Here is a 21,727-nt window from a genome sequence, read left to right on the forward strand (position 1 = left end):
ATATCACCAGTCATCTCCGATCGGTTAGGAGGGGCATGTACTAGTGCTATCACTTCTGAACGACTCGCCGCCGCTTGTACTGTGGGAAACTTCCGGTTGAACGTGCCATGCGCTTGTCATCCCATCGCAAAGCCCAAAGAGCCAGGCAATAAATCCGACCCCCTCTGGAAGGTGGATGTCACCCAGCTTTTCCATCAGAGTACCCAATCAATCATCATGACCAAGCTGGCTTTCTCGTTAGATGCTTGGATTCTCTTCTTTTATCTCCCTTGTATTGATCGAATTCTTCCGATGCAGATCACCGCGAATCGGGTAAACGCCTCTTTCGTGACCCTTGAAACACAAAGAAAAAAAAAAACGAAAAACATTCCAATCCGGAGACGTTCCGCTCTAAATAGGTCAAGGGCTACCCTTTATACCGTAGATTTCTGTTTGAAACAACTACTTCACATAAGGTTCCTCTTCCGAGTTACCTAAGGAGGGGGGGCCTACCTGAAGCGCCCATGTACCCTCGAATCTACAGTCGTCTTCCCATCCAACACCGGAATGAACGTGATGAATAAACTCAGTCTGGCCCGTATATGCAGGCTAGTCACGCCTTTTACAGAATCTCCAACAGCGATTTTTTTTTTCAAATCCCTTTCCTATGAATCCCCGGGCGTGGTATGTGGTATGATCGGCAGGTATATTAGAAGTAGTTGAGTACTGGAGGCACTTCCCACCGGTGATGATACGCTGAGTAATAATGTCTGTGGGAAACGTAGACACGTAGCCAACCAGACGATCTTTTCCCCTTGATATGAAATCCTTGGCCGGAGTAGGTACCGGGCTGTCACCACCTATCACTGTATCCGTCAATCTGGTCACATACTTTTGCACTCTTGGTCCTACTAGGGGCTATGCAGCCAAGAGACCATAAATAATCTCGATTTGTTGTCATGTGAAAAAGGAATTATCGGGTGGTTCCCGCTACTATGAACAATCTTGTTAGCGGTTCAGTCTTTACTCCTCTTACTACCTGGAGGATAGAGTTTCACCCTCTTTGCCGATTCCATACATGACAGGGGCTTGGATGCAAACCTACATATCACCTTAGCTCTAGAGAACCTCCCACTACGCTGACTGCACGGACGCACACGATAAAAAAATGCTGGAGAAGTACTTCGAAGCCCCACCCGCCTCCCCCCCCCCAAGCATTTACAATTTACTTTCTCAAGACAAGAACAAGCCTCGGCCAGTTTGAGCTCGTCATTGACTCGAGCTAGCTCGTATCACCCTTTCAGGTGGGCCGTGCAGATGAGCAGTTGACGATTGGTAACTAAATACCTTACTGGGACAATGGAGGTACAAAGCTCTACTTACTGCTACCTAGTATACATGTGTACCTTGGTCTCGCATCTACACCTCCAGCACATAGATGATGATGTAGAGTGTATACTGCGGGCAGTATGACTACCGAATGATGTATGTACTATCATTCAATATGCACGAAATCATCCATGTCTTTTCACATGCAATTTATCTTGAATGTAAACTAGCGTTTTTCGACCCCCGTAGAACCCCTCCTCAACCATAGGTACTAGGTACCAACTGGATTCCTACCCCAAACCCCCACAAGGAGATCAATTTGATCGGTACCCTTGACCCAGATAGTCAGCCCATTGAAACGTTAAACTCAATCATATTAGATGAGCCCAATCTTACCAGGTAGACATATCCATGAAACCCCCTCTAACTTTTTCGGTGCATGGAGGACCCTGGAACTGCTCACCACCATACTTCTTTCTGCATAAACCCAATACGGACACATATAGTAAACAGGAAAGAGAAAGGGAAGAAAAGAGAACCTGCAAGGAGAGAGACTGAGAGTTTAACGACAAAAGCCATTCGGAAATTACAAGCCTTGCAATTTGTTTTTTTTTCTCATCTCCTACCACCCCCAACAGTATGTCACTATGTACATCTCGGGTTGTAACCTTACTCTTCGTTACTAGGTGACTTTGCTGCGCCGATGATTGTCCGATCCCATCCTCGGCGCGAGTCAACCACACCATAAATAGAATAGCTCGGATTCTGTCGGCGGAGGTTCTCCACAGTTCTGCGTTTTGGATTTCTAGCTGCGAATAGGTAAGTAGGTCGGTTTGTTCACGGGGCTGGGGTTGGGGAAACTTCCATTCTCATGTGCAGTACTAAGTACCGACGAGGTAGTCCCTTATGGGCCGTAACCCTCCCCCAAGGTGATGTGATGCGCTGGAAAGTCCAGACCTGGGATGCAGAAGAGGTGTAGATGCCGTGTCCGTGCGATTGAGGTTGTATCTATTAATTGCTCGTACTGGATTAATGCGCCTTTACGATTGGGTATTTGGTGAACTGGACTGTTGTGGGTGTCGTGGCCACTACTTTGATCTGGAAGGGGATCTGATTACAGTCAGGTAGCACTTGAACAATGGACTGATAGTATACTCCTGCTATTCCAGATACTGTGGTTTCTCCGTCCTAGGAGGCGGGGGAGCAACGGATTCCAAACCGCTACATCAAGTCGCCAGCAAATTCAGATTCAATTCATTTGGCATGGAACATGGCATCCTGGTTTTGAAGAAAAGGGGGTTGGGGGGCATAAATCTCAAGATTCATGGGTGAGCCAAGCCCTCAAGTTCATTTGATCACTCTTGAACCCATCTAGCCCCCCATCTGTGGAACACCGCTTCGAGATCCCATGTCCAGGCATCTTAAGCCACCTTGCAGATCAATTTCCCCTTGGTCTTGTTACTCTCCAACAACTGGTGCGCCTGCACAATCTCCTCAAAGGAAAAGACCTTCTCTACAAACACCTTGAACGACCCATCGCAAAACTTGGGTAACGCATGTTCCACCAACGTATCCCGCAACTTGCCCTGATACTCCTCATCCCGACTGCGCAGGGTGCTTCCCTCCAAACGCACCCGCTTAAACAACAACGGGGCCATGTTGACGCCGTCAGGCAACTTGGCGCCTCCCATAACTCCCAACACCACAACGCGACCATCCCGCGCCGCGGTGTTCAGGTTACCCTGGAAGTAAGGCGCGCCGATGAAATCCACAATGACGTTCACTCCCGACCGCCGGTCAGCTTTTGGATCTCACTGGCCCAATCCTCGGTGTTGTAATTGAAGGCTTTGGTTACGCCGAGCTCTTTTTCAAGGAAGTCGATTTTTTCTTGGGAGCCTGCAGTGGCGTAGATGGCGGAGGCACCTTCGGCCTTGGCGAGTTGGATGCCGGAGATGGAGACGGAAGAGGCACCGGCGTGCCAGAGGACGGACTGGCCCTTTTTGAATTCACCAATCAGGAATAAAGCCTGGGTTGCGGTGATCCAGGTCTGGAAAAGGGCGAAAAGAAGAAAAGAAAAGACACACGGTCAGTCATCTTGATGCCTTCTGGTATGGAATCCTCAAAGGGTCCTGGTCCAAGCCCAAAAAAAGACCAGACTGGAATAAGATTGCTCGTCAGCCTCTGGAGAAGATGGACTCACCTCCGGTACACCAGCAGCTTCTTCCCATGAGAGTTGGCTGGGCTTGTGGACCAGCATCTTCGTAGAGACGACAATATATTCAGCATAGGCGCCTGTACATCCATCCCATTACGAAATTAGTCCCGTTCATTAGATTCGTCACTCAAATACTCTCCCTCGAGCCCTCCCCCCTTTCCTTTCAGAAAGAACGATCAACTTACCACCATACGCCAATCCAAACACTTCATCACCACGCTTAAAATCCCCGGAGGCCTCGGCATTGTCGCCGAAACTCTCAATCACACCGCTAAACTCGACACCCATTGTCTCCGGTGCCTGAGGAGGCAGAGGGTACTGGCCCTCACGCTGCAGGAGATCCATACGGTTCAATCCAAAGGCGTGGATCTTGACGAGTGCCTGGCCTGATGCCGGAACGGGCTTCTCGACATCAACCACGTGCATGGCTTCGGCGGGGCCTTTGCCGCCCTTGATAGCTGGTTCATGTCAGTTTGAAAATTTCCAATGCTATGCTGTTCCCGTCCTCCTTCTTTCTCATCTTCAAAATCCCACGAAAAGCACCATTTGGCTGCTCTTGTGAAGCGGAAGCCCTGGTGGAAGTGTAGTGAGGGGACACGATCCGATGCGATGCGGCGCGACCGGGAATGATGTAACATGCGGGGCAGAGCGGCCGAGGATGACAGGACGGATTGGACTGAGAGTCGACATACCGATTGCACGCATTGTAGTTGGCATTGTGATTGCAAGTCGAAGATGTGAAAAGTCAACAGGTTCTTATTCTTGGGGTTCTTCCTCTGAGGTATCTGAAAATATAAGCAACGAGTTCTCCTTTGGGAATGGGAAGGTGGAAAAGTCGGAACGGGTCGGTGGGTAGTTGGGTCCGCCGAGTGGCTCACGACTCACTTGGAGTGACCAAAGCCTCGAAAAGCTTGATGTGTACACTGCAGACTGCAGGGGCAAGTGATAAAAAGCTTGAGATGAGTTAAAAGTGGAAGGATCGCGTCATGGTGGTGTCCCTTACAAATGACCACCCGCCTATGATGATTCTCCCGCAACCTTCACCATCAGGCGGCATCCATCATGGCCCATCTCCATCATCCTCGGGCCGTCATCATGCTGAATTTGTCAGCACCTTGAAGCTCAGGTCGGCCCACTCTCGGCTTGGACGGTTATCCTCCATGATCCACACGTCCCACTGAGGGGACTGATGGACTGCATCGGCCAACATGAGGCTGGAATCCAAGAACACCTGCGTGACCCCTTTCTTTCACTTGGAAAAATCAAAAAGTCCAACCAGGCTATGTGAGTGAATGTGCTGGTTTGACGGCTCTGATATTGACATAGTGGTACCACGGGCGCGAGTCGCTGGATTGGGTCAGTCGGCGCAATTCTGTTCGACATCACCCTGAGCCGAGGTACCCTCCTTCGACGGGGCCGCCGCAGTTCGAGCACAGCCTGGCGTCAGTGAATGTGCATTTAGGTAGTTCATAGCAGACTGGTAGAAAGGTGATCAACAGAGAGAGTGACGAGCAAAGAAGCCGAGTGCATGTAGCCTTTCACATCAACAATGTCAAACGTGAGCTGCGACAAACGATACGGAGACACTCGTCGCGACCGTAGACACGATCTTCAATAAAATGGTACATCTCACACTTCAACCCACAATCTCATTCCGGGGAAGGGGGGCCATTGCATACAACTACAGTCAAAAAAAAGGTCCAATCCGTCCACAGGACCGAGGGATGAAACAAGATACACATGCATTAGCTATCATACAGATCCATTCGATGCGGCGCTCAAAAACACGTCAAACTTTGGGGAATGGACAACCAATTAGGAAAGCAGATTTTGAGGGACGGGCTTGCACTCGCTCCCGAGCTCGCGGCACTCGTCCCGGCGACACCGGAATGCCGTTGCGTGCTGGAGTTCCGGCCGAGAAGACTGGCGAAGGATGTCGAGGGATCGGCTCGCATGGGAGGAGTTGGGCCACGTGGATCGAGCCGGGCGTGAGTGGATGGTGGTGAATGAGAGGGAGCACTCATGTCACGCTCGACGGTTGAGAAGAGGCGTGGGGGCAGGCCTCCATTGAGCGCACTCAGAGACGTCTGCGGAGAACGGCTGATCGCCGCTTGCGCCATGGGTGGCGATGCGGAAGCAGGATAAGCCCGCGGCGCGTGAGAGAGATGTGGCGACCGGGCGGAGATGGGAGCATAGGGGCTCTGATGCACACCGTACGTCGGAGCCGGAGGGGGTGGAGGGGGTGGTCCGGTGCCAAAGGGCGAGGGAGGATGAGCCGGTGGGTAGCCTCCGAGGTGATGGGGAGGCGGAGGCGGAGGAGGTCCGGATGGGTAGGGAGAGGGTGAGATGCCATTGCGCATATCTGGACTGCGACCCGAACGTTGATCATACCCCGGGTACCCGGGGAGACCATTGTGTGGATGAGCCGGGGGGAGAGGCCGTCCAAGCACGCTGGTTGGCGCCGGTGGCGGGGGCGGATGTGAGTGGGAGTGTGGCGCAAAGGTATGGCCAAGTGCAGGGCCATGGCTGGCATTGGGAACGTGGCCGTTGTGAGTCGGTGTCATACGCGGCGCAGGGAACATCGGTGGGCGCTGGGTTGGATAGGGAGAGAGTCGAGGCTCGGGAGCAGGCTCGGGGACCGGTGGATGTTTTGTATGACACTTGTGGCATTCGACAGCCGTCTCTACCAGATCTCCATTGCTCTGCGCATAAGGATGGAGACGGGGGGAAGGGAACAAAGACCCGTCGGGATTGATCGCAGCTCCGTTAGGCGCCAAGGAAGGGCGTGAATCGCCGCGTCGGGTCGTCGGCCACCATTTCGGGCTACTTTCAGTCGCGCATCGAACGCACTTTCGATTCGTAGACATGCGCGGCGCGGCCTTGGGGGCGGGCGCCTTGTCTTCCGTGTCGATATCCATCTCGTCTGCAGTGTCGTCGGCGACAGGTCTGGGGCGAGAATGCTCCTTGGATCCAGCACCGATGCCCGTCGCAGTAGACGTGCGTCGATGCGCGGCCCCGTTGCTGTGATGGGCCGGGGGCATGACCGACTGCTGCACATAGGCTGCTTTCCGAGATGTTCCAGTCAAGGTCAGGTCAGCTTGCTTGTAGGTTCGCGCAAACAGCTGGAGTACATTGAGACCGTCAGTCTCGGTCGATTCGCCAATTCCATGCACGCCACTCGTGACAGGGTGACTTGGACAGTAAATCACGGGCGTGAGGACACCGTGCTCCGTGCCCAGACGGACAGTCTGGACATGGTCTTTGCGAGCCCCCTTTGCTGGCGCCACCTCGAATCCCAGACGATACTTTGCTTGGACCGCGCAGCCAACGTGAACGTGCTCATTGCATCCAGCCAAATGGCAAGGCACGCAAGCCCCCTTGGAAGATTTGCAGATCTTGCATTCCTGGCGCCACCTCTCCTTCGCGATGGACCCAAATCCCTCGGCGGGTTCCAACTCGTTCGCATCCCCGAACTTGATTTCGGGCGTCCACAGGGAACAGGCGACGTGAGCCCAGTTGTTTCCTGCAGTCCGTTTGAGTGGCTCCCGGGGCCCGATTGGCTTGCCCACGGCTTCTTGCCGCTGGCGATAGAGCTTCCCGGCTTCAATGACCATCTCCTTTTCGAGGCGCTCTTTTTCCTTGTCACGATCGGACTTCTTGCGACTAGTGTTCTTTGTTGTCTCCATCAGCTCGTGCTCGGTATGGATAACGGGGCACAGGACACATTCGTAGTTGGTGGAGATGGAAGGACTGCGGTCGTTTGCGCACATGTCGCAAAGCCACTTGCTTCCGGCTCGGAATGACGGTATGCCGTAGCAGCTGCGGTGGACAGTCAAGCGGCAATCGCGACAAGAGATGTGCTCATCGCCAGCAGGCTCGATTTGGTCGCAAATAGCGCAAGGAAGAGTTTTGGCGCGGGGCGGGTCGGGGATCAACGGAGGCGTTTCGGGAACAGGCTTCTCGATAGTCGGCACCTTCTCCTTCTTTTTGGGCATGGGCTCCACGGAGGTGGCGGCCGACGTGGTGGCGCTCGGGACTTCTGCGCGCGGCTTCTTCTTGTCCTGCTTGCTTTCTTGGTGCAGGTGAGGGTTGAGGTCGACCGGGATGCCGATCGACGAGGCGGTCGTGGCGGTCAGGCTGTTGATCGTGAAGGGGGTCTCGGTCGCGACGATGATCTGGGCCAGCAACTCTTCATCGATTCGCCGTCTCCAAGACTTGTTCCCGCTCGCTGCAATTCTCTTGCCGATTTCATCAATGTCCTCGTATTGGATGGCATATTTCCGCCAGAGCAGCGCGCAGCGAAGGCACAGACAGACCGTGAGCAGGGGGCCCTTGTCTTTCTTGGCGGTAGGGTCTGACGGTACCGTCGTGCCGGGCGGGACCAGCGGTGCCCGGCGCCATTGTCGAGATGAGCGCGTCGAACAGAATTTGCACTGGAACCCACGTTTCAACATGGCTGCTTTCTCGTTGTCGAAGGCGGAATCGTCATGGTCATCGGCCACATCGTCAAGCAGCTTCGAAGCTGCGACGCTCTGTCGACGAACCTCCTTCTTGCCTCGCCGTCCCTCGTAGTTGCCCCAGACCTGCCGACCCCGGGGAGTCTTCTTCCACATGTAGTAGAAACGAACAGCGCGATAGACATCGGCTTTGGTGACATCGCCCGCCTTGACGTGCTTGGCGATGTTGCGCCATTCGGAACCATACTTGGCCACGCCTTGCTCGAAGAGCTTGAGTTCTTCGGGTTTGTAGTGGGGTTCTTTCAAGTCCTTGACACGGTCGACCTTTTTCAATTTGGCCAGAGCCGAGTCCGCATTGAACCGTTCCGAGTACAGCAAGGCAAGAGCCTTATCCAGGAAATTGGTAGAGTACGATTCCACACCCAGGGAGGGGGCCAATTCCTTGGCGCGTTTCATGTAGTCGTCGATAAAGGCCTCCCTGTCGGCAGGGCTGAGATCGGAACCCGGGGCATCGTCGTCGCCACGGGTGGGCAGCTGGTCCGCCGTGGGCATTTTGAAGAGCAACTCCGCCGTCCGCCCCTGCTTGTCGTTGGGGAGGGTGACGGGCTCATCCTCTCCACGTTCAATGTAGCCCGGGGGTTTGTCCTGCACCCAGTCCGGCCGCTTCGCCTTCCCGTTCTTGGCCTCGCCAGACTTTGGAGGGGCCTTGGATCCACCGGACTGTCTCGGGGCCTTGCGTTTCCCCTCCTGGCTCTTCTTGACGTATTCCACGCGGCGTCCGGGCCAGGGGTTGACAACCGCTTGGTGCCGCGGTCCGAGGCGAGAGCTGGCACGCGGGTAGATTCGATCGTCATAATCGAGGGCGTCCTCGAGCTCACAATGCATGCCCAAATACCGGTACGGCCACATTCGTGCCTGGGCCATTTGCTCTGCCGTCTCGGGTTGGGGCATCGAGTCGTCGCTCTCATCGGGCGTGCCGTCGGAGAGGCCATCGACGAGTCCGTTCGCGCCATGGTCTTCCTCTTCCTCCTCCATGATCTCGTCCTCACCGTCCCCCCGGCCACCGCCAATCATGGGCGTGCTGCGCGCTTTCAGTTTTCGATCCTGGTCCCGGCTGCAGGGGCCACACGCCCACCCGAAGCCGCGAGAGGGTTTTTTCTGCATCGCTGGGCGCACACAGCGCAGATGCCAGGTGTAGCCACACTCTGCACAATCCACGGAATCTGCCGCCGCCGCAAACACCCGACATCGTTTGCACGTTTTGACCGCGCTCGTCAGGTCCTTGCCCTTGCCCATCTCCACCAGGATAAACTTCCAGCGGTCATCGAGGACCCGCTTGACTTTGGGCGGCACGTTGAGCACCTCGGTGGTCGGGATAACGTCGTACATGCGGTGGATGTATCGATCGAACATCTTGTCGTACCAGAACGCATTCCGCGTCTTCTTGTATGCGCCCAGGTCCTCAATTTCCGAGAGGTGGCGAATCTCACATTTCCCACGCAAGGAAGAGAGCGGGCAGATGTCGGAGTGCATGGAGGCGTACACCAGCCGCGTGTCTGCACTGTGGCGCTGGATGTCGCGAGGTCGGTAATACCAGTTGACTCGCAGTGCTTCAATGACACCGGAGTCTTTGGTCTTGGATGGCAAGAATTCCATGATTCGAGCCAGGTAGTACGGCTCCCCGGGAGGCTCGCAGATCAAATAGACGTGGTCTAGTAGAAATAGTCAGCTCCTGCGCATCCATCTATCTTTTACAGTAGGCTCGTTGCCATGGGAAGTAAAAACAAAGTGAGAGTGAGAAAAGACCCGAGGCAAACACAGATGTAAGACTCACCGTTCACAGCCAGCGTGGTGCCGTCGTCAGACGTGATCTGACCATCGATGAGGTGAGGGCCGGTGGTCTCAAAACTCATCATGTTGGTGAAATGGACACTATCTGACCCACCAGGCGCGGCCGTGAAGACCTTCTTGGCCGGAGGAGCCTGGATAGCGGCAGCAGCGCTGGGTGTGCTGGCTGGCTGCTTGCGTTTGCGCGCTGAACTGGTCCGAGTGGCATCCTCGGGGCGCGCAGAGAAGGAGGAGGTCCCTGGGATGGACTCTTTGGGTGCTGCCGGGGTCGCGCCATTGGTCATGGGTTTCCGGGGCTGCACCGGCGAGGACTTCTCACTGTCGGACTTGGAACTGGTGGACGCGGTGTTGATGGGGGGTACACCCGCATTGGACTTGTTGCTGGGCTTGGCGGGTGCCGCATCGAAATCCATTTCCAGGTCCCGGTCCTCTGCATAATTGGGGCGAGGAGCATTGCGCCCTCGCGAACGAGTGCCATACGGAGCGGCGGCGGAGGCGTTGGCCGGGTCGGCCACAGCCTCCGGAGAGTTGCTGGTGGTCATTGGGTACCAGCCTTAGTCATCCACAGCAGGGTGCTCTCAGTGAGGGAGGTTGCTGATGGATGGAGGGAAACAATGCTTGGCCAGCAAGCGGTGTGGGAGGAGCGTGACTGCCTGGAGTGGTTAGAAAGGAGCGTGCGACAGTTTAGGAGACAGGACCGACGTAAAGGGTCACGAGGTTGAGGGGGGAAGGGAAATTAGAGAAGAATGAGTGATGGGTGGACGATAACGAGACGGTGGAGAGAGGAAAGGGTAAAGAAGGGACAAACACGCTATCAGACGTGGCGCGGATGCATGGACGTGGATGGTGCGGGAGGTATGTGGAAGTGTGGAAATGTGGGAACACTAAAAAGAACGGGGACTGGGATTGGGAGTTTGAGGGGGGCGAAAATCTCAAAAACGGCGGCGGGACAGGAAAATCAAATCAGAGGGTCTGGCGGAAAGGGACCACCAGATGGCCGGGACCAGAGTTGGACGAAGTCAAAGCAGATCGAACAGGGGACCAGGTCGGGGGGAATGTGATAGCACGAGAGGCCAGCAAAGGGACGATACAGACGAGGGAAAGGCAATGCGCCGAACAGACAAAGCAGCAAGTGGACCATGTCAGATCGGATGCACCGCAGGGGTTCTGCTTTCCATATTGAAAAACACTGGCCGTGGAGCGGATGGGGAGGAATCAGTGGTAGCGCGACATGGCCAGGCCTCGTCCAGGTGAAAAGGTCATAAAAGGATAAAATGAACGGTGCACAGACTGGCCCAGGAACGGACGACTCATGGAGATTACCAACGAATCAGACCGATGCCAGAGGAGAAGGGCAGAACGATCGTGGCCAGGAGACAGATGGGTGATCGCGTGCACTAGGAAAGGGCAGGATGGGAGCACAAGGGTGATGGAGGGAATTTGGGGAAATTTCATGGAGAATCACCAAGACTCATAAAAGACGACCAGTATGCAGCGGGCAGATGAGAGAGGGTGCAACATGGTGTAGAAATCCACATCACGCCAGCCCATGAACCACATCCACATTCACCATGACTGGAGGGCGTCAAGATCCAGGCCCGTGGCAGCTTCGGATATTGTGCCCAGATGAGATGCACAGACATGAAATGACCTCCAAGCACTTAGGGGATCATGAGGGAGGGGGCAAGAGGGAGGTAGGCAAGTAAAGAACCAGCTTCAAAGGAAACCAAAAAAAAAAAGAGAAACGAGGCACGTACCAGCAGGTCGATGTCGACTGAGAAGAGAGTGAAAGTGAAGGGTACCGATGGGAGTTGGAAAGAGTGATGATGGAGGGGAGTCCAGGAGGAGTGAAGGTGAGAGAATGAAAGATCAACGATGATCTTCAGAAAAGGACCAAATCTGGGTGATGAGTGGATGGGGCAGGTAGCGTGGAGGAGGGATGGAGTGGAAAGAAGCTCAAGAGGGAAAAGGGTAGGGACGCGAAAGAAAGCAGTGTGGACTGGAATAAGGCAGGCGAGATAAGGAGGGAGCCTATCTCAAAGAGTCAGAAGTGATATGGTTGGGGAGGAGATGCAAGATGCAAGATGCGAGATGCAAGATGGATGAGAGGAGAAAAGAATGGGGAAATTTCCCAAACCCGCACAAGATCCACCGGGCACGAGAATATGTTCGAAAGGGAAAGGGAGAGGAAGGGTTGATGATGGAAAAAGGCGTTGAAGATCCCGCAAGTGCGCCTAGTCCCGATGGGTTCATATGACGGATCCTGAGTACCAGCAAACTATCGACCAAATGATGAGAACAAAGAACCTCACCCTCCCAGGTCCAAGGGTCTCCCATTCTGCGAGAAAGAAAAAAAAACAACCACCCCCTTCTCATCAATCTGGATGCCAGGCTTTTACCGTTACCGTATTCACAATCACCCGCGATTCCGGGTGACCATCAGATCTAACCGGAGAAGGAAATCAGGCCTTGAATGGAGGCCTGCCGAAGAGAACGAGACAAGCCAATCCATTTTGGGACACAGAGATGGGTGTCCATCGGGGACTGTGACGGGGAGGCAGCAACAACAATCTCACATTTGTTTGTCTAAACCTATGAACGGGAATTCTGATCAAATTGATGCAAGACCTTCACATACCTACTCTGCCTACATTTGGGGATGCCTCTCTCAGTACCAACAAAAATTAAGGACCGGACTAACTGACTTCATCCAGTCTCGGGCTGCTTTTGGCCTTCAGGATCTCAAAAGTCAAGCCAAAGGCTTGTGGGTACACGTGATGGACGAGATCTGTCCGGGCCAATCTATCGATCTGAGCTACCAGATCTTCCTTCTACGCAAAAATATTCGGAAGGCGACCCATTTCCTTCATACTCACAGTACGACTTCCGATCCGAAGACGAACCTACACGCCCTTTGAAGGCAGACCAGGTGGGTGACTGGGTGTAGCTCTGTACAGCTGGAGCCGAGGGGGACCAGCCGTGATGATTACAATATATATTGGTTCCTTGGAATCTTTCGATCAGGAAGATAATTCTGGACGAATGAGAAAGCCCCGGCTGATGGGTTTGGTTCATCCAATTGGGTCCATGGAATAGCCTGCCCTCCACGGAAGTCGAAAATCGAAAAGGGAGGACATGGCCATCGTCAGAATCATCACCAGAACCATGCCAATCCACATTGACAAATTTCACTTCAAAACCAGGGGGAGATATACGGCAGTTGATTGATATGATTATCAGAGAGGAAAAATGATGGATTGCGGACGGCTTTGAACCCATCGCGGACTGGGAATGCCGTGGCGTCGAAAGGAGGACGCAGAGGTCTGCAGGTCATTGGATCACCAGTCTTCGTCCTCAGAGAACCAGTGGACTCTCGTAATCGATCATCCGAAAGCGATTTGAAAAAGCAATCTCTCTCCTGGACTGAAAAGGGAAAACCCAACCACCTTCCACGAGGACATTATCAGACGTGACTTCTGATGTGAGTGTTGTACTGCCCGAGGTCGACTTTGAACTCGCTCTCCTGGGAGGATTTGGAAGACATGTCATAGGGGGGGGGGGGGGGGGGGGGTGGTTTTTCTTGGGGGATCAAATGCATCTGACATGTACCTGATACCACGTATTCATACCTACCGATCGGCCCTCTCATGGCATGAAGACCCAAGTCGGCGAGTACCTCTCGTGCACACTACTGACTACGCTACACACGCCTGAGCATGGCACCCTAATTATCCGAATTCCACCAAGATGACTCCGAAACGTTCGCCCAAGATGATCATGTCGACACACAAGGCGATTCTCAGCAGAGTCATTTCTGTAACCTCACCAACACCAATGGAATAAGGAGTGCCCCGATTCGTCCCCCCCCTGTCCACAAGGCTAGTTCAAGTTGGTTGTCAGAAACAAAACGCGTGGTAGGTGGGCAGGTGCACTACCTTACTCAGGCCGCAAGGGCACTAGCCACTAGACTACGCGCTAAGCACAACGAGCGTCTCCACCGGCTTTATCCACAATCCCTGCAGGTCAACAGAAAAAGGTAAAAAATAGAGGGGGAGGGGGAGAAAGGAAAATTACGATTCAGCATTCATGCACCTGCGCAGTCCCACAAGTTTGTTACAACTCGAACCGACCACCTTGACTGCGCCCTGGGGTTCCGGCATCGTTCATCGTTTTTCATAGAAAGCGGCAAACCCCTCCCAGCCTCAAATGTCTTGTACCACCGTAGTTGGTATTTTTTTAGGTGTCAGAGGTCAGAGCCATCAAATTGAGTCATGGTATTTTCTACTCTTCTTTTCTGCGATCTAGTTGGGTTTGTAACTTGGAAGAACGTGGCCGACCTTTGATCCGAGAAGAAAGGAGGAATGGGGGAGAGGAAGAAGGAGGAGTTGAAACCCCGGGCGCATCGGGTGGCAGTCTTCATAAGTCCATTACGATAGATCGATCTCGGACTGCTTGAGCAGCATGGTTTTTGAAGGACTTACCTATGGGTCGATGAACGCGGCAGTTGCTTGCAGATGAAGCCGCCTACGTGCCTGGGCGGCGACGAGTTGACACCCTACACCAGGGCGTAGAGATAAGGCACCGACCATGGACAGGCGACTCGGTGCCGTCTTGACGTACTGTGCCTTGATAGCACCCGATGGACGACACGTTACCACTTGCCGACGAAGTTGAAGCGCGGGGAGCAGTGTGGGGATCATCATTCGTGTAATTTTGTACCTTCAGACTGTGAGTGTGCGGATTGGGGATGCTACAGTTCCAAGTCCATCCAGAGAACCTGAGATACCGACAATAATTGTCCACTGAAGAGGCTCAATTGGGTCTCGTCCGAGCGGCCGGGGGGGACGGCCAGAAAATAAGAATTGCACGGCCAGGTGGGAAAACATTTTCGCAGGTTCAAGAGACTGAATGAAGAACCGGACGCAAGGGAATTGAATGCTTTGTGCTGGTCATCATTCTAATCCGGACCAGCGGGCAACGGAGATCTTGACTGGTCCCTCACTAGGGATCTGGAGAAGAGCGTTGATCGATTTTCGTTTGCGGGAGGGGGAGAGAAACACTCGGCCAAAAGCAAAGTCTTGATCAAGTCGCCGTTGTCTAAAGCTCTTCCACATGGACCGAGCGATTGAACTCTGTGAGCATTTGACCCATGTGCTCGACGAGTGCACATCAAGGCCTCTTGACCAGCCTCACCCACGGACCTTTGTTTTAGAGTCTTTGGGGAAATGGATCAATTCGGATCGAGATGTCCTGTCCCACTACCTCGGAAGAATGAATACCGGCAGTGCGTCGCCCGAGCCCAGAGAGGACCCAAAAAAAGGAACCCATATGGAAAAAAAAACAAATCAAAAAGACCTGCCTCTTGCCATCAACGACAAAAATTGCGCTGGGCGGCTATTGCGTGTTGCCACCTTCATACCTCTTGGCAAATGACTGGGCCAGAGCTCCAGAACGTGCCAGATAGTGGACCGCTGGTCACCGACCGGGCCCCAAGACGCCGGTGGAGCGAACGGGTCCGACCAAAAATGGTATCGCGCGTTGTCGGAAATGAGTCGGAAAACAAATGATCGTCTTCCCAACTCAGCAAGGCACTAGGTTATCCTTCGGCCTCTCTCCAGTTGAGCATGACCCATCGAGAGAGCTGGGGTATTGAAGCCACGATGTCTCGTAGGACCTCCTATGCTTTCATCCCAGAGAACATGTTACACATGCAGCAGGCCGGACTGTTGATCACTTGATGCAAGGGATCGGATTTCTCTGGGGAAAGTCTTTTCCGTGATGGCTCCCTCTCTCCCAGGATACATGAAGTATCCGATTCCATACAGGGACATGCATACGAGGATTCCAATCAATCTTTGACGAGAATGAGACAACCACAGTTCACCCATCACCGAGCTCCATCCGAGCAACTTACAAGCCTCGGTATCGTGCGTGGCGGGTGTTTCGCTAGTAGTCAACCCAGTCCAGACCTAGAGTATGGGATTGAGCCCGTGTCACCACAGCTCGAGACGCCACTCGTCTTGTATACGTATAACAGACCGACCGCAGCCTCTCCAGCTGCCGTTCACTCTGAGATAACCGCTAAGGACCTTGCGGATACCATCTCGATCGCATTTGTCGCCCTGGATCGCCGGTCAGCACGACTTTGATTAACAGCCCAGCTGGCCCTAGATCTGGTCAGATCAAAGTCACGCTCCACTGACCAGGTGTCTAGAGAGAATACCACGAGCGCACGCGTCCAACTTTGATGGCATCGATGAAGGACGTTGCTTACATACCTACTACCTGCACCTACTTATATAGAAACTAATTTACAATACGATCAGCAGAAGCGTATTCGCCAGTAAGCCATATAATCACGTTCAATCTCAGCACACTGAAGATGACGTCGAATAACTTGGGGATGTACCACATTCGATGGCCTTTAACAAGGTCGCCGTAAATAGTCAGTTGAGAAAGACACAACCAAGATACACAAAGCTAGAGAGCACTGGCGCATCATTACAAGGCTCATGGTGGTTTCGGTTTCCACAAATGTCGGTGACTGCTGGCTTTCATTCCCGGACCGATTCAAGTACATACAGTACTACTATGATCTGTGGAGGACGCTTGATTCGACCTGAGACATTCCTCTATCATCGTGGAGTGAGCCCATGCAGGAAGGCCCAAAGAAGGTGAGCAAACCTACCGACAGCTCTTCTACAATCCCATGCTAAATTAGATTGCGAATTCGGCAAATGCTACCTTCCAAGACCGCGAAACATCCACATAACATTGAGAATCATATTCGTGGCCCCCCCCCCATGAGGCTCGCAACACGCGACCGGTGACAAGCACAGGAAAATCAGTCCAGGTGTGTGGGGCCCAGACGGGCTGCAAAAATGGGGACACCTCCGCGTCAGGGCCTAGGGCTGTAGTCTGCAAAATTGGACGATCACTATTCCCGTCATGTCTGGAAGGACAAACCAGAGGAAGCTGAACATCCAGAGAAAGAATCCTTTGATTAGAGGTTTCCTGAGTCTAACGTAGGTACGCCCGTATGTGCATCTATTTTAACTAGGCTACCTCTCTTCAAGGTATCATCGCAAGATCAGGCCAGGTCCAGGGACAGCCAATCGGGCCGACTGGCCAAATTCATCTACTTAAAAGACACAGGAGAGTGGCCTTACCTACCCAGGGAGTCCTTTTTGTTCGTCACTTACGAGTTACCACAAATGTAGAAGTGTATTTAATGTTTGTGATTGATGCCAATTTGCAAAATTTGATATATACAGTAAATCGCACGAAACGCTCCAGGTTTTCCATGGTATGACACGGTCGGGTGTGCGCTATTCGTTGCCGTCTGGCTGTCCGATATGATCACTTGATGGCACCGGTGGCATCTTTAGCGTCGTTGGCGTCGGCGAGAAGCGACCGTGCCCAAGCGCCCACAAATCCAAAAGAGGTTGCAGTCCTTAGACCCATCCGTGGGAGACGATGCCTCGGAGATAGCTCAGCCCGAGTCCTTCCTTCTAAGTCATCAGGGGAGCTGAAAACGGGCCTTCTGCATGTCTCTCGAGAAGGGGCTCTGTCTGATCGTATGTCGGTGTCGTGGGCAGTTTTGTGACTCTCATGTTTTGTGTCACTCATGCTTTGCGACAATGGCAATCTCAGCATTCAATGAGGGTACTCTACTTTAAGCCTGGTAGTTTTACGTTACCGAGTTTGTCTGGACTCTCCGAGAGTCTCATTATGTGGCACAGTTGTAGCAGGCGAGCAGTAGGTATCATATTCAGTATCCTTTTGTATTCGGTATCCACTTATCCCAGTGAGAACCCGCCGCCAAGGTTGATCCAATTCCGAGCCTTCGGCAAGTGGCGGACAAGCACCCGTACCGGTCCAGAGGCACCTCCAGTGCCGGGCTATCACAGTACCTTTCAGGTATAATCTTGAGACCTATGGCCTGTATTACTTTACTATGTACTGATTAGTGATCACTGAGAATGGCACAGTAAGGACTTGTCAAGTACGGCAGGTCAGTTGCAGCGGTCAAGTGGGGCTAAATACCAACTTCCTACCAGCCCTGCGGTCCGCGCATGATGGATACCTCCCGTGGCTGATTCACCTAGTAAGGCATGATCCAGATTGGAGGTGTTACCGTACGTTCCGCCAGGGCGGGACTCACCTACTGTGACAGCCTGCGGAGGCTGCACCAGGGACCGATTACATAAACAATCCTTCCAGCCACTGAGGGCTGCCCGGGGCAGATGCGCCCCGCTCGGATCGGAACCTCTTGCCTAAGGCATATCTTCCTTGCCTAAACGTCGCGTAGTCATCGACGAATAACAGATCAACATCATGTGTACTAGCTGGCGATGCTTTCAGATTCGATGACTGTAATTATTGCACAGAATGCCCAGGCGACCAGCTCCCCAAGTGTAAACTACAGGCCACTCCCGCGAGCCCTTCGGCATGTCGACATCGGGCCACAAATCATTTCAGTCGCGTGGGTTTGAGACTTCGGTCGATATCGCCCGCCGTCAAACTTATCAGGTGGCCTCGGCCGCAGGAATAAAAAGGTCCACGGACACGAGACCGTCGGATGCCGCAGAGCCTAGAAGTGAAAGTAGCTTCGGAGGCGTATTTCAACACAGGCCAAGGACCTATGTGGAAGAGGTACAGGAGTCGATACCACTGGAATCTGCGCGAACCTCGCTCGCCCCCCCTCCCAATCGATTCCATCCCAGTAAGATCCGTCCTGGTCCTGGGGCGAGTGCACTGGACACGGAGGAAAAGAAAAATGGTCAAACGGACGGCGTCCCCCCGAGTGCCAGTCAGAACCCCCTGTTGTTCCTGTCCAATGCCAAATATGGGTTGCCACCGGCGCTGATTGCCAACTTCGCGGCTCTCGGCGTCAAAACGATTTATCCATGGCAAGCGTCTTGTCTGCTTGCACACGGATTGCTCGCAGGTGAGCGGCATCTAGTCTACACGGCCCCCACTGGTGGTGGCAAGTCGCTCGTGGCCGATGTATTAATGCTAAAACGAATTATCGAAAACCCCGCTCGCAAGGCCTTGCTGGTCCTCCCGTATGTGGCTCTTGTCCAGGAGAAGCTGAAATGGATGCGCCGTATCACCGAAGGGGTGGAAAGAAATGTGCCGGACGACGAGGATGATCGCCACGCACCGTTTCCTCGTAAGCGATGGAAGAAATTGCAGAAGCAGATTCGAGTCACTGGGTTCTTTGGGGGTAGTCGGACCACTGCAACGTGGGAAGACACGGATATTGCCATTTGTACAATAGAAAAGGTATTGCACCTACCGATGATGAAAAAGCAGAAGACGGGCATCGATCTGTGTGCTGACTCGGCTCCCAGGCCAATTCCTTGATCAACACAGCCATAGAAGAGTGCTCTGTTGGTCAATTAGGGGTCGTGGTGCTCGACGAACTACACATGTTAGATGACGAGCATCGTGGATATCTTCTGGAGCTGATGGTGACGAAATTGCTCTTACTTGAACAAGACATTCAAATCGTTGGCATGAGTGCAACCCTCTCCGTGAGTGTTCACTCGTCTCAAGAGTCCCCGAATCTGCGAATCTGCGACTGACAGCCAGCAGAATACAGAAATGCTTGCACAGTGGATGAACGCCAAATTTTTCATATCGACTTATCGACCTGTTCCAATTGACGAATATCTTGTCTACGACAACGCTGTCTATCCGGCAGCAACATCGAGGCAGTTGTTTCAAACAGCATCCAAATTGACAGCTGCAAACTTCTCTTCCCTGCACACCTCCATCCCCCCAGAAAGATTGATCGACGTTTCCGAATATAAAGAGCTTAGCAATGCTGCCACGAATGCGATGGTTGCATTGGCTGTTGAGACTGCTTCTGCGGGCTACGGGGCCCTGGTCTTCTGCAGCAGTCGTGGAGCGTGCCAGATCCATGCTGCCACGATCAGCGAGGCCATGCCGGCCTTGGGACCAGAAGAGGCGGAAGAGCTGAATAAACGCCTAGACCTGCTTGCAGAGTTGCGAAGCCTCGCTTGTGGGTTAGACCCAGTCCTGGAGAAGACCATCGTCAAGGGCGGCGGGTTTCACCGTAAGTGTCTCCATTCTGACGGGTGTGTATGTCTTTCCGTTGAGACTGACGATGTACAGATGCTGGCATGACTACCGAAGAGCGAGAGTTGATTGCACAAGCCTATGACCAAGGAGTGCTGAGAGTCTTGGTAGCCACATGCAGTCTTGCCGCTGGTGTCAATCTTCCGGCGCGAAGGGTCATCATTAATGGCGCGAGGATGGGCCGCGAGTTGGTTGGGCCCGCCATGTTGTACGTATCTCCCCATGTATCGATAGCAAACAAGCTATTCTGACCAGAGCAGTCGACAGATGTGTGGACGTGCGGGACGAAAAGGCAAGGACGACGCAGGTGAAACATACTTGATTTGTGTCAAGGCAGATCTAGAGGCCGTCTGCGACTTACTGGACGCGGACATGCCCGCCATCGAGAGTTGCCTCGCTCCCGAGAAAAGGGGACTGAAGAGGTAATTTAAGACTGCTCTTTTGCTTGGCTCTTTATTGATAGGAATTACAGGGCTCTTCTTGAAGCAATCGCGACAGGCTTAGTGTCGGGTGCCGAGGCGATCAAGGACTATGTGCGCTGCACACTCCTCTACCGCACGCTGGACAAGAAAATAGTTTATGCGATCATGAACTCCGCTTTGCAGGAACTGATCAATGAGACGCTCTTAAATTACAAGGAAGATGAGTCTTACGAGGCAACCTTGCTTGGCCAAGCCGTTGTCGCCTCGGCATTTTCTCCAGAAGACGGATTATTCGTGCATGAAGAGCTCAAACGAGCGCTGCAAGCATTTGTTATGGATGGTGATATGCACATATTTTACATGTTCACCCCATTTCAGGTCGCGATGAGTACACCGATTGACTGGCCTATATTTCGGGACCAACTGGATCGTTTGGACGAGAGTGGCCTCCGTGCTCTGCAATTCGTTGGCGTTCAGCCCGGATTTGTGAACAATATGTAAGTCTCGGACAAGTTCCAAGGAAGGATCTTTTGTGACAATCAAGGCTGATGCTGCCCTAGGGTACAATCAGGGGCTCCGCTCCGAGAAAAAACACCAGCTCAGCAACTACAGGCTCGCATATACCGTCGGGCCTACACAGCTTTTCAACTCCGCGATCTTAGTAATGAGGTTCCAATCTCTACCATTGCATCTCGGTACCGTATTCCCCGTGGCGCAGTACAGACTCTCGCTCAGCAATGTCATGGATTCGCTGCCGGCATTGTCAAGTTCTGTCAGCGCATGAACTGGGGTATGATGGCCGCCGCACTAGACCACATGCGCGATCGGCTAGAAGCGGGCGCCCGCGCGGACTTGCTTGAGATGGCGCAAGTGACCTATGTCAAGAGCTGGACGGCGCGATGTCTTCGAGAAAATGGATTTCGGAATCTACGAGCTCTGGCGGAGGCCGATCCTAAGGACTTGGTTCCCGTGCTGATGATGGTATTTCCCACAAAGAATCACCTCCTGGCTCGATCGGAGACAGCGCTAATCAGTTCTCGGAAATCTACCAGGTCAATCCGCGAAAAACGCAGAGAAATCAGCTCTATCCAACTGAAGCAGAACGTTACACCGCGAAGCTTCTGGTGAAGGCAGAGACAATAGTTGCGTCTGCGAGCAAGATATGGGGTATGCTAATTGAGGAATAATAGTCTACTTGACGGATTGCTGACGATTACTCGCAGAGCGTGAGATGCAGGTTGAATTAGAGGGGTGACTCGAGGACTCGCAGACCTCATTGTTGCCATGTTTGTATGAAACGAGACCCACGAAATGAAATTACAAGCACAGTGAGACCGGCCGTGCCTCCGCAATGCACCGCCACAGCATTC

At 53.2% G+C, this 21,727-nt stretch overlaps 4 protein-coding genes across 4 annotated transcripts; 2 read left to right on the plus strand and 2 right to left on the minus strand.

The window, feature by feature from the left end:
- Positions 1–2,729: 2,729 nt before the first annotated feature.
- POX_e07010 (uncharacterized protein) lies at positions 2,730–4,240 on the minus strand (the record flags this gene model as incomplete). The annotated part of the gene is made up of 5 exons (XM_050115821.1): positions 2,730–3,091; positions 3,124–3,355; positions 3,509–3,600; positions 3,709–3,981; positions 4,216–4,240. The coding sequence occupies 5 exons, from the start codon at positions 4,238–4,240 to the stop codon at positions 2,730–2,732; spliced, it is 984 nt and encodes a 327-aa protein (XP_049968281.1).
- A 1,061-nt stretch (positions 4,241–5,301) lies between these two features.
- Positions 5,302–10,370, minus strand: POX_e07011 (uncharacterized protein; the record flags this gene model as incomplete). Its single annotated transcript, XM_050115822.1, has 2 exons — positions 5,302–9,692; positions 9,815–10,370. The coding sequence occupies 2 exons, from the start codon at positions 10,368–10,370 to the stop codon at positions 5,302–5,304; spliced, it is 4,947 nt and encodes a 1,648-aa protein (XP_049968282.1).
- Positions 10,371–14,940: 4,570 nt separating this feature from the next.
- POX_e07012 (uncharacterized protein) lies at positions 14,941–15,261 on the plus strand (the record flags this gene model as incomplete). Its single annotated transcript, XM_050115823.1, has 1 exon — positions 14,941–15,261. One exon carries the CDS (start codon positions 14,941–14,943, stop codon positions 15,259–15,261), a length of 321 nt encoding a protein of 106 aa, XP_049968283.1.
- Positions 15,262–18,279: 3,018 nt separating this feature from the next.
- Positions 18,280–21,612, plus strand: POX_e07013 (uncharacterized protein; the record flags this gene model as incomplete). Its single annotated transcript, XM_050115824.1, has 9 exons — positions 18,280–19,116; positions 19,185–19,367; positions 19,429–19,912; positions 19,972–20,143; positions 20,196–20,357; positions 20,408–20,854; positions 20,918–21,338; positions 21,410–21,524; positions 21,581–21,612. The coding sequence occupies 9 exons, from the start codon at positions 18,280–18,282 to the stop codon at positions 21,610–21,612; spliced, it is 2,853 nt and encodes a 950-aa protein (XP_049968284.1).
- Between the last annotated feature and the right edge of the window lie 115 nt (positions 21,613–21,727).

The sequence above is a fragment of the Penicillium oxalicum genome, chromosome V, assembly GCF_001723175.1.
Source record: "Penicillium oxalicum strain HP7-1 chromosome V, whole genome shotgun sequence".
NCBI classification, from domain to species: Eukaryota; Fungi; Ascomycota; class Eurotiomycetes; order Eurotiales; family Aspergillaceae; genus Penicillium; species Penicillium oxalicum.